Source organism: Hirundo rustica, chromosome 1 (assembly GCF_015227805.2).
Source record: "Hirundo rustica isolate bHirRus1 chromosome 1, bHirRus1.pri.v3, whole genome shotgun sequence".
In the NCBI taxonomy this organism is placed as follows: Eukaryota; Metazoa; Chordata; class Aves; order Passeriformes; family Hirundinidae; genus Hirundo; species Hirundo rustica.
Genome location: NC_053450.1, coordinates 292744 through 305200, shown reverse-complemented (window position 1 = coordinate 305200; position 12457 = coordinate 292744). Strand labels below are relative to the sequence as shown.

The 12457-nt window shown below is 52.5% G+C and overlaps 2 protein-coding genes across 2 annotated transcripts; both read right to left on the bottom strand.

The window, feature by feature from the left end:
- LOC120749561 (feather beta keratin-like) lies at positions 1-309 on the bottom strand. Its single transcript, XM_040057079.1, has one exon. It carries the CDS (start codon positions 307-309, stop codon positions 1-3), a length of 309 nt encoding a protein of 102 aa, XP_039913013.1.
- Positions 310-9836: 9527 nt separating this feature from the next.
- LOC120749374 (feather beta keratin-like) lies at positions 9837-10175 on the bottom strand. Its single transcript, XM_040056725.1, has one exon. The coding sequence runs from the start codon at positions 10173-10175 to the stop codon at positions 9837-9839; it is 339 nt and encodes a 112-aa protein (XP_039912659.1).
- Positions 10176-12457: the final 2282 nt, after the last annotated feature.

The window sequence follows — 12457 nt, the reverse complement described above, 5'->3', positions numbered from 1 at the left end:
TCAGCAGGTGTAGCAGCTCCTTCTGCCGTAGCAGCCCAGGCCTCCCAGGCCATAGCCAAGGCCAAAGCCAAATCCACCCGAGATGGGCTGTCCCTGGGCACTGAGTTCAGTGCCCACAGCAGCCGAGGAGGTGGATCCAACGGCGGTGTTCTGGGGGAAGGAGGTCATGATGGGTCCTGGCAGGGTGATCAGCACAGGGGAAGGGTTGATGACCACATGAGAATCCTGGCACTGCAGGGCACAGGGCTCGTTGCAGCTGTTGGCCAGCGGGGTGGGTCCGCAGGGTTGGCAGATGTCGTAGCAGGCCATGGGTGTGGTATGGAGGGTCCTGGAAGAGAGGAGGTTGTGGAAAGGCTGTGGGGGTGAGGGTAGCAAAGGGTGGTGTGTCAGGAAGACAGGGGAGCATGGAGGCTGTTGTGGGGTTCCTGAGGCTCTGGCCAAGCGTGCTGGCAGAGAGGGGCAACGGGTGCAGGATCAGTAGGGTCAGGGGCTTGAGGCTCACCTGGTCAGCAGGAGCAAGAGTAGAAGGTGTGAGGAGTAGTGTGTGAGGGAGAGAGGCTCTGGGCCAGCTTTTATGCTGGTCCTGGATGGGCGGGACCGCCTTGTTGAATGACTCTGAGGACATTCTGAAGGCCACAGTTCCTGGCTGGCTCAGAGTGGTGAGTCCTGAGGTGGAGAGTGTTTTCCATCCCACAACTCTGCAGTGCCATGTCCTATTTTTGAGTGCCTGTCCATGTGACCTTGGCGGCAGCTTTTAAATGCAAGTATTAGAGACCAAACACTGCTGCTGATGATGATGGTGTTTTTGGGTGTTGGTCTGATGACGATTCCAGAGCTCATGACAGTGGGGTGTCATCAGTGAAGTCACCCCGTGGCGCTGTTGTGCTGTGCTTTGTGGGTGTCTTGTGGAGAGGGTCCTCATTCTCCCACAGCCATGTCAGGCTCATCTGGGCTTTGCAGCTCTTCAGGGGGTGATGGGTGTCCTCTTCCATCACATTCTCTCCCTCCCTGTCACATTGCCATTCCTCTAAACCTGTCTACATGCCAGGCCTTTCCTGCTGGATATCGGAGAGCAATCCCCGTGACGCCTCCCCTGGTGTCCAATGTCTGGTGTGGGTTCATCTGTAGCGCTCGTCTCAGCTGGGCCCAGCAAGGTCACACTGTGGGTGCCATTGCTGGGCTCTGGGTGAAACGTAGAAAGGAAAACTGGTGAGGGATAAGATGAAGACCTGAGGAGCCATTAAATGAATTACAGACTTTCAGTTTTCCGAAAAAGATAGTTGACCTTTTTACTCACTACAGGTAGCTGAATGGATATTGTGGCATCAGATTTTTCTGGCATGGGTTTGGGAGTCGTGATGTGGGGAGTGTTTTCCTTTAGACATTCCAACAGTGTCATGTCCTACTTTTCAGACCATGTCCATGTAATCTTTGTGGCAACTTTAATGTGCGAGTGTGTATTTGGTAGGATTTGCTTAGAAGGTGCATGCCCGAGAAATCAGATTCAAAAATAAAAGCCGAGGAAAACTATGGGTTCCACTGGTGAGGTTATTTAGGGGCGCTTATGTGGTTTAGTTTGTGGGAGTGTTGTGTTGAGGGGCCCCATTCCATCTCCGCAGTGTCAGTCTGGTCTGGCCTTTGCAGCTGTGCTGTGCATGAGGAGCTGCCCCTTCCATTGTGGACATTCCTCAATTAAAGTGTGAGTATTTGAGACCAAAGGCTGGTGTTGACGTTGTGCGTCAAAGGGGACTGAAGATGTGACCAGGATTTGGAGAGGATGGGTGTCCTCAATGGTGTCAGCCTGAAAAATTCATGGGGTTTGGTTTGTGGGTGTGTTTTGAGGGGGAGTCCCGAACTATCCCAGTCTGCTCAGGCTGGTCTGGGCTTTGCATCTGTGCCAGGTGGACTCCTGTGTTCCATGTGGGCAGTAGAAGAGTTGCTCCCTCAGCAAGTTACCCGATGCTGGAGTGTCTAAAACCCCACGAGTCTGAGGGATCTGGTTTTTCCACCAGTCCGAGGGATCTGGAGTCTAAGGGTTAAAGGAATCTCCTGCATTTCAAGAGTGTAACATGTGAAGTTGTGCATCTGGACAGGAATTGCACTTGGCCCTTTGTCATGCTGTGGGCTGAGAGTGTGGAAAATGGCTTTTCTGAGCAGCACCCTGTGGTGCTGGTGGAGAAGAAAGAGACCAGAAGGTTGCAGTGGAGCCTTACTTCAATGGGTGTCACCAGTGTCCAAGACAGATTTCAGAGAATTGTTGGCATGAAGTTGGGAGAGGTGGCCCTTGCTCTCTTTAGAGCCCTGGGGAGATCCCGTGTGGTGCAGTGTGGACAGTTCTGGCCTCCACAGGTGAAGAAGCACAAATGGGGGAGTGGATGAAGACCATTTGAGGGCCACTATATAGTGCAAGGGGTGGTGGATCTTTGCTAGAGGAAAGAGTGAGAGAGCTGGGACTCTGAGGAGACAAGGATGGGCTGTGGGTGTCCCGAGTGTGTGGGTGCCCATCTGGTCTTAACACTGCACACAGGGAAGGAAAATGCTCTAAGTGCGCAAGTGACAAGAGACAGAGTTCCATGGGCAAAGGAAGCAAGACTTTTTCAGAGTGTGTGGTTTCTCAGAGAGTATAGGAGATGATGGGTTCCCTCTTCTGGGGGCTCCAAAACTGAACCGGCCCTAGTGCTGGAAATGCAGCACCTGCTGGGCGTGCCAGAGCAGAGGTGATGGTAACACTTCCTATCCAGAGTTCCTGCTCAAGTGGATGCTCTTGTTCCTCTGTTTGCTGGGCGGACTCAAGAGTGCTGCCGGAAAGAGTATTTTTCAAGTGCGCCCTGGCCTCGAGTGACTTTGGCCAAGCTGTGCCCAAGACAGAATGGCAGTGTCAAAGCCTTTGGTAGATCAGGTGATGGCCTTGTGTAATTTTTTGGAAGTTTCCCTATCTGCTCTGTTTCCCATGTCAGTGTTGGTTGTTACTGGTCGGGATGTATTTGATAGGAAATGTTCTTTGCACCTTTTCCATCCTACAAAATGGTTGAGTGTTGCAATTGCCCAAGGTGCAGATGTGACAACATTGGAATTCAAAAAGGAGAGGAAGCAAGTCCGGTTCTGATGCAAGAAAAATTTATTGCAGTGAAAGAATGGTTAACAAGAAGCTGAAGGAATCCGGTGTGGAGTACAAGTAGAGAGACCATCAGCTGAGGTGCTTTGCTTGCAGGAGCTTTTTCCAGAAAGCCAAGCTGGTGGTGTCATGGATGGTTTTGAGGGCCCTTAGCAGTTGTAGCAGCCCCTTCTGCCGTAGCAGCCCAGGCCTCCCAGGCCACAGCCAAACCCACGGCCATAGCCAAGGCCGTAGCCAAGGCCAAAGCCAAATCCACCCGAGATGGGCTGTCCCTGGGCACTGAGTTCAGTGCCCACAGCAGCCGAGGAGGTGGATCCGACGGCGGTGTTCTGGGGGAAGGAGGTCATGATGGGTCCTGGCAGGGTGATCAGCACAGGGGAAGGGTTGATGACGACGTGAGAATCCTGGCATTGCAGGGCACAGGGCTCGTTGCAGCTGTTGGCCAGCGGGGTGGGTCCACAGGGACGGCAGATGTTGGAGCAGGCCATGGGTGTGGTGTGGAGGGTCCTGGAAGAGAGGAGGTTGTGGAAAGGCTGTGGGGGTGAGGGTAGCAAAGGGTAGTGTGTCAGGAGGACAAGGGAGCGTGGAGGCTGTTGTGGGGCTCCTGAGGCTCTGGCCGAGCGTGCTGGCAGAGAGGGCCCAGGGGTGCAGGATCAGTAGGGTCAGGGGCTTGAGGCTCACCTGGTCAGCAGGAGCAGGAGTAGAAGGTGTGAGGAGTAGTGTGTGAGTGAGAGAGGCTCTGGGCTGGCTTTTATGCTGGTCCTGGATGGGCGGGACAGCATTGTCCCATGGCCTGGGGGCATTTTGCAGGCCACAGTTCGTGGCTGGCTCAGAGTGGTGAGTCCTGAGGTGGGGAGTGTTTTCCTTCCTGCAACTCTGCAGTGTCATGTCCTATTTTTGAGTGCCTGTCCATGTGACCTTGGCGGCAGCTTTTAAATGCAGGTATTAGAGACCAAACACTGCTGCTGTTGATGATGATGTTTTTTGGGTATTGCTCTGATGACGAGACCAGAGCTCATGACAGTGGGGTGTCATCCGTGAAGTCACCCCATGGTCCTGTTGTGCTGTGCTTTGTGCGTGTCTTGTGGAGAGGGTCCTCATTCTCCCACAGCCACCTCAGGCTCATCTGGGCATTGCAGCTCTTCAGGGGGTGATGGGTGTCCCCTTCCATCACATTCTCTCCATCCCTGTCACATTGCCATTCTTCTAAACCTGTCTACATGCCAGGCCTTTCCTGCTGGATATGGGAGAACAATCCCTGTGACGCCTCCCCTGCTGTCCAGTGTCTGGTGTTGGTTCATCTGTAGCGCTCGTCTCAGCTGGGCCCAGCAAGGTCACACTGTGGGTGCCATTGCTGGGCTCTGAGTGAAACCTAGAAAGGAAAACTGGTGGAGGATAAGATGAAGACCTGAGGAACCATTGAAGGAAGTGCTGACATTCATTTTCCGAAAAAGAGGGTTGACCTTGTTACTCACTACAGGTAGCTGAATGGATATTGTGACATCAGATTTGTCTGGCATGGGTTTGGGAGTTGTGATGTGGGGAGTGTTTTCCTTTAGACATTCCATCAGTGTCATGTCCTGCTTTTCAGACCATGTCCATGTAATCTTTGTGGCAACTTTAATGTGCGAGTGGATATTTGGGAGGATTTGCTTGGAAGGTGCATGCCAGAGAAATCAGATTCAAAAATAAAAGCCTAGGAAAAATATGGGTGCATCCGGTGAGGTTATTTATGGGCACTTATGTGGTTTCGTTTGTGGGGATGTTGTAATGAGGGACCCAATTCCATCTCTGCAGTGACAGGGTGGTCTGGCCTTTTCTGTGCTTTTCTGGCCTGCTGTGCACGAAGAGCTGCACCTTCCATCATGGTCATTCCTCTTTTATAGTGTGAGTATTTGAGACCAAAGGTTGGTGTTGACGGTGTGTGTCAAAGGGGACTGAAAACATGACCAGGATTTGGAGGGGATGGGTGTCCTCAGTGGTGTCAGCCTGTTGAGTTCATGGGGTTTGGTTTGTGGGTGTGTTGTGAGGAGGAGTCCCAAACTATCACAGTCCGCTCAGGCTGGTCTGGGCTTTGCATCTGTGCCAGGTGGACTCTTGTGTTCCATGTGGGCAGTAGGAGAGTTGCTCCATCAGCAAGTTACCAGATGCTGGAGTGTCTAAAACCCCACGAGTCTGAGGGATCTGGTTTTTCCGCCAGTCCAATGGCTCCAGAGTCTAGGGGTTAAAGGAATCTCCTGCATTTCAAGAGTGTAACATGTGAAGTTCTGCATCTCGGCAGGAATAGCACTTGGCCCTTCATCATGCTGCGGGCTGAGACTGTGGAAAATGGATTTTCTGAGCAGCACCCTGTGGTGCTGGTGGAGAAGAAAAAGATCATAAGGTTGCAGTGGAGCCTTACTTCGCTGGGTGTCACCAGTGTCCAAGACAGATTTCAGAGAATTGTTGGCATGAAGTTGGGAGAGGTGGCCGTTGCTCTCTTTAGAGCACTGGGGAGATCCCGTGTGGAGCAGTGTGGACAGTTCTGGCCTCCACAGGTGAAGAAGCACAAATGGGGGAGTGGATGAAGACCATTTGAGGGCCACCAGATAGTGCAAGGGCTGGTGTATCTTTGCTAGAGGAGAGAGTGAGAGAGCTGGGACTCTGAGGAGACAAGCATGAGCAGGCGGGTGTCATGAGTGTGTGGGAGCCCAGCTGTTGTCCACAGCACATGCATGATGGAAAAGTGGGCAAGTACACAAGTGAAAAAGATGGACTTACATGGGCAAAGGAGGCAGAAACTTTTCAGTCAGTATGGGCACTCAGAGAGTGTAGGAGATGATGGTTTCCCTCAGCAGAGAGCTCCAAAACTGAACTGACCATCGTCCTGGAAATGCAGCTCCTACTGGGCGTGCCAGAGCAGAGGGGATGGAAGCACTTGGTCTCCACAGTTCCTGCCCAAGTGGATGCTCTTGTTCCTCTGTTTTCTGGGAGGACTCAAGAGTGCTGCTGGAAAGAGAATTTTTCCAGTGCGCGCTGGCCTCGAGTGACTTTGGCCAAGCTGTGCCCAAGACAGAATGGCAGTGTCAAAGCCTTTGATAGATCAGGTGATGGCCTTGTGTCATGTTCTGGAAGGTGCCCCCCTCTCCCCTGTTTCCCATGTCAGCGTTGGTTGTTACTGGTGGAGATGTATTTGATAGGAAATGTTCGTTGCACCTTTTCCATCCTACAAAATGGTGGAGTGTTGCAATTGCCCAAGGTGCAGATGTGACAACATTGGAATTCAAAAAGGAGAGGAAGCAACTCCGGTTCTGATGCAAGAAAAATTTATTGAAGTGAAATAAGAAACTGAAGGAATCAGGTGTGAAGTACAAGTAGAGAGACCATCAGCTGAGGTGTTTTGCTTGCAGGAGCTTTTTCCAGGACGCCCAGCTGGTGGTGTCATGGATGGTTTTGAGGGCCCTTAGCAGTTGTAGCAGCCCCTTCTGCCGTAGCAGCCCAGGCCTCCCAGGCCACAGCCAAACCCACGGCCATAGCCAAGGCCGTAGCCAAGGCCAAAGCCAAATCCACCCGAGATGGGCTGTCCCTGGGCACTGAGTTCAGTGCCCACAGCAGCCGAGGAGGTGGATCCGACGGCGGTGTTCTGGGGGAAGGAGGTCATGATGGGTCCTGGCAGGGTGATCAGCACAGGGGAAGGGTTGATGACAACGTGAGAATCCTGGCATTGCAGGGCACAGGGCTCGTTGCAGCTGTTGGCCAGCGGGGTGGGTCCGCAGGGTTGGCAGATGTTGGAGCAGGCCATGGATGTGGTGTGGAGGGTCCTGGAAGAGAGGAGGTTGTGGAAAGGCTGTGGGGGTGAGGGTTGCAAAGGGTGGTGTGTCAGCAGGACAGGTGAGCGTGGAGGCTGTTGTGGGGCTCCTGAGTCTCTGGCCGAGCGTGCTGGCAGAGAGGGCCCAGGGGTGCAGGATCAGTAGGGTCAGGGGCTTGAGGCTCACCTGGTCAGCAGGAGCAAGAGTAGAAGGTGTGAGGAGTAGTGTGTGAGTGAGAGAGGCTCTGGGCTGGCTTTTATGCTGGTCCTGGATGGGCGGGACAGCATTGTCCCATGGCCTGGGGGCATTTTGCAGGCCACAGTTCGTGGCTGGCTCAGAGTGGTGAGTCCTGAGGTGGGGAGTGTTTTCCTTCCTGCAACTCTGCAGTGTCATGTCCTATTTTTGAGTCCCTGTCTATGTGACCGTGGCGGCAGCTTTTAAATGCGAGTATTAGAGACCAAAGATGGTTGATGATGATGATGATGTTTTTTGGGTATTGCTCTGATGACGAGACCAGAGCTCATGACAGTGGGGTGTCATCCGTGAAGTCACCCCATGGCCCTGGTGTGCTGTGGTTTGTGGGTGTCTTGTGGAGAGGGTCCTCATTCTCCCACAGCCATGTCAGGCTCACCTGGGCTTTGCAGCTCTTCAGGGCGTGATGGGTGTCCCCTTCCATCGCATTCTCTCCCTCCCTGTCACATTGCCATTCTTCTAAACCTGTCTACATGCCAGGCCTTTCCTGCTGGATATGGGAGAACAATCCCCGTGACGCCTCCCCTGCTGTCCAATGTCTGGTGTTGGTTCATCCGTAGCTCTCGTCTCAGCTGGGCCCAGCAAGGTCACACTGTGGGTGCCATTGCTGGGCTCTGAGTGAAACCTGGAAACAAAAACTGGTGAAGGATAAGATGAAGATCTGAGGAGCCATTGAACGAAGTGTGGACATTCACTTAGAAAAAGCCGGTTGACTTTGTTACTCTTTAGAGGTGGAAGAACAGAAATTGTAACATTGGCTTTTTGTGGCATGGACTTGAGAATGTGGTTTTGGGGTAGTGCTTTTATTCGTACAATCCTTCCTTGCCATGTCCTGCTCTTCAGACAATGTCCATCTGTCCTTGGTGGACCCTTTAAAGGGAGAGTGGATATTTGGGAGGATTTACTTGGAAGGTGCATGTCAGACAAAGGAGAATATACAATAAAAGCCTAGGAAAACTATGAGTGCCACCGATAAGGTCATTCTGTGGCACTTGCGTGGTGTAGTTTGTGCGTGTGTTGTGATGAGTGGCCCCATTCCATCTCCACAGTGTCAGGGTGGTCGGGCCTTTGCAGCTGTGCTGTGCATGATGAGCTGCCCCTTCCATCGTGGTCATTCCTCCTTCACTGTGTGAGTATTTGAGACCAAAGGCTGGTGTTTTGGTGTGTGTCAAAGGGGACTGAAGATGTGACCAGGATTTGGAGAGGATGGGTGTCCTCAGTGGTGTCAGCCTGTAGAATTCCTGGGGTTTGGTTTGTGGATGTGTTTTGAGGAGGAGTTCCAAACTATCACAGTCTGCTCAGGCTGGTCTGGGCTTTGCATCTGTGGCAGATGGACACTTGTGTTCCATGTGGGCTGTAGGAGAGTTGCTCCCTCAGCAAGTTACCAGATGCTGGAGTGTCTAAAACCTGACGAGTCTGAGGGATCTGGTTTTTCCACCAGTCCAATGGCTCTAGAGTCGAGTGGTTAAAGGAATCTCCTGCATTTCAAGAGTGTAACATGTGAAGTTGTGCATCTGGACAGGAATTGCACTTGGCCCTTTGTCATGCTGTGGGCTGAGAGTGTGGAAAATGGCTTTTCTGAGCAGCACCCTGTGGTGCTGGTGGAGAAGAAAGAGACCAGAAGGTTGCAGTGGAGCTTTACTTCGCTGGGTGTCACCAGTGTCCGAGACAGATTTCAGAGAATTGTTGGCATGAAGTTGGGAGAGGTGGCCCTTGCTCTCTTTAGAGCCCTGGGGAGATCCCGTGTGGTGCAGTGTGGACAGTTCTGGCCTCCACAGGTGAAGAAGCACAAATGGGGGAGTGGATGAAGAGCACTTGAGGGCCACCAGATAGTGCAAGGGCTGGTGAAGCTTTGCCAGAGGAGAGAGTGAGAGAGCTGGGACTCTGAGGAGACATGGCTGGGCTGTGGGTGCCACGAGTGTGTGGGTGCCTCTCTGGTCTTAACACTACACACAGGGAATGAAAATTCTGTAAGTGTGACAGAGTTTCATGGGCAAAGGAAGCAAGACTTTTTCAGAGTGTGTGGATTCTCAGAGAGTATAGGAGATGATGGGTTCCCTCTTCTGGATGCTCCAAAACTGAACCGGCCCTAGTGCTGGAAATGCAGCACCTGCTGGGCGTGCCAGAGCAGAGGTGATGGTAACACTTCCTATCCACAGTTCCTGCCCAAGTGGATGCTCTTGTTCCTCTGTTTGTTGGGAGGACTCAAGAGTGCTGCTGGAAAGAGAATTTTTCGAGTGCGTGCTGGCCTAGAGTGACTTTGGCCAAGCTGTGCCCAAGACAGAATGGTGGTGCCAAAGCCTTTGGTAGATCAGGTGATGGCCTTGTGTCATGTTCTGGAAGGTGCCCCCCTCTCCCCTCTTTCCCCTGTGAGTGTTGGTTGTTACTGGTGGGGACATATTTGCTAAGAAATGTTCTTAGCTCCTTTTCCTTCCAACAAAATGGTGGAGTGTTGCAATTGCCCAAGGTGCAGGTGTGACAACATTGGAATTCAAAAAGGAGAAGAGACAACTCCAGTTCTGATGCAAGAAAAGTTTATTGAAGTGAACGAATGATTAACAAGAAAATGAAGGAATCAGGTGTGAAGTACATGTAGACAGACCATCAGCTGAGGAGCTTTGCTTGCAGGAGCTTTTTCCAGAACGCCAAGCTGGTGGTGTCATGGATGGTTTTGAGGGCCCTTAGCAGTTGTAGCAGCCCCTTCTGCCATAGCAGCCCAGGCCTCCCAGGCCATAGCCACATCCACGGCCATAGCCAAGGCCGTAGCCAAGGCCAAAGCCAAATCCACCCGAGATGGGCTGTCCCTGGGCACTGAGTTCAGTGCCCACAGCAGCTGAGGAGGTGGATCCGACGGCGGTGTTCTGGGGGAAGGAGGTCATGATGGGTCCTGGCAGGGTGATCAGCACAGGGGAAGGGTTGATGACGACGTGAGAATCCTGGCACTGCAGGGCACAGGGCTCGTTGCAGCTGTTGGCCAGTGGGGTGGGTCCGCAGGGTTGGCAGATGTTGGAGCAGGCCATGGGTGTGGTATGGAGGGTCCTGGAAGACAGGAGGTTGTGGAAAGGCTGTGGGGGTGAGGGTAGCAAGGGGTAGTGTGTCAGGAGGACAAGGGAGCGTGGAGGCTGTTGTGGGGCTCCTGAGGCTCTGGCCGAGCGTGCTGGCAGAGAGGGGCCAGGGGTGCAGGATCAGTAGGGTCAGGGGCTTGAGGCTCACCTGGTCAGCAGGAGCAGGAGTAGAAGGTGTGAGGAGTAGTGTGTGAGGGAGAGAGGCTCTGGGCCAGCTTTTATGCTGGTCCTGGATGGGCGGGACAACATTGTCCCATGGCCTGGGGGCATTTTGCAGGCCACAGTTCCTGGCTGGCTCAGAGTGGTGAGTCCTGAGGTGGGGAGTGTTTTCCTTCCTGCAACTCTGCAGTGTCATGTCCTATTTTTGAGTCCCTGTCCATGTGACCTTGGCGGCAGCTTTTAAATGCGAGTATTAGAGACCAAACACTGCTGCTGCTGCTGATGTTTTTTTGGTATTTGTCAGTAGATGTGACCAGAGCTCATGACAGTGGGGTGTCATCCGTGAAGTCACCCCATGGCCCTGTTGTGCTGTGCTTTGTGGGTGTCTTGTGGAGAAGGTCCTCATTCTCCCACAGCCATGTCAGGCTCATCTGGGCTTTGCAGCTCTTCAGGGCGTGATGGGTGTCCCCTTCCATCACATTCTCTCCCTCCCTGTCACATTGCCATTCTTCTAAACCTGTCTACATGCCAGGCCTTTCTTGCTGGATATGGGAGAACAATCCCCGTGACGCCTCCCCTGCTGTCCAATGTCTGGTGTTGGTTCATCTGTAGCTCTCGTCTCAGCTGGGCCCAGCAAGGTCACATTGTGGATGCCATTGCTGGGCCCTGAGTGAAACCTGGAAAGGAAATCTGGTGAAGGATAAGATAAAGATCTGAGGAACCATTGAAGGAAATGTGGACATTCACTTTTCCGAGAAAGGGGGTTGACCTTTTTACTCAGTACACGTAGCTAAATGGCTATTGTGGCATTAGATTTGTCTGGCATGGGTTTGGGAGTCGTGATGTGGGGAGTGTTTTCCTTTAGACATTCCATCAGTGTCATGTCCTGCTTTTCAGACCATGTTCTTGTAATCTTTGTGGCAACTTTAATGTGCGAGTGGGTATTTGGGAGGATTTGCTTGGAAGGTGCATGCCAGACAATATACAATAAAAGCCTAGGAAAACTGTGGGTTTCATGAGTGAGATCATTTGGAGACACTTGAGTGGTTTATTTTGTGGATGTGTTGTGATGAGGGGCCCCAATGTATCACAGCCATGTCAGTCTGGTCTGGCCTTTGCAGCTGTGCTGTGCATGAGGAGCTGCTCCTTCCATTGTGGTCGTTCCTCCTTTACTGTGTGAGTATTTGAGACCAAAGGCTGGTGTTGAAGGTGCGTGTGAAAGGGGACAGAGGACGTGACCAGGATTTGGAGAGGAGTCGTGTTTTCTGTTGTGTCAGCGTGTAGAACCCCTGACTTTGTGTTTGTGAGAATGTTTTGAAGGGGAGCCCCAAGCCATCAAATGCTGGTCTGGCTGGTCTGGGCTTTGCATCTGTGGCCGGAGTGACTGCATGGACACTTCTGTTCCATGTGTGCAGCAGGAGAGTTGCCCACTCAGGAAGATGGCATGTGGTGGAGTGTCTGAGGCCCCTCTTGGTTGTTCCAGCAGCCAGAGGGATCTGGAGTCCTAGGGGTTAAAGGAATCTCTGGCATTTCAAGAGTGTAACTTCTGAAGTTCTGCATGTGGGCAGGAATGGCACTGTCGCCCACGCAATGCTGAGAATTGCAGGTCTAGAAAGCAACTGGTAGAGAAGAATGAAACTTACAATGTCACAGTGGAGCTTTACTCCAATGGGTGTCACCAGTGTGCAAGACAGATTTCAGAGAATTGTTGGCATGAAGTTGGGAGAGGTGGCCCTTGCTCTCTTTAGAGCCCTGGGGAGATCCCATGTGGTGCGGTGTGGACAGTTCTGGCCTCCACAGGTGAAGAAGCACAAATGGGGGAGTGGATGAAGACCATTTGAGGGCCACCAGATAGTGCAAGGGCTGGTGGATCTTTGCTAGAGGAGAGAGTGAGAGAGCTGGGACTCAGAGAGGACAAGGCTTTGCTGTGGGTGTCACGAGTGTGTAGGTGCCCATCTGGTCTTAACACTGCACACAGGGAATGAAAATGCTGCAAGTGCGCAAGTGACAAGAGACAGAGTTCCATGGGCAAAGGAGGCAAGACTTTTTCAGAGTGTGTGGATTCTCAGAGAGTATAG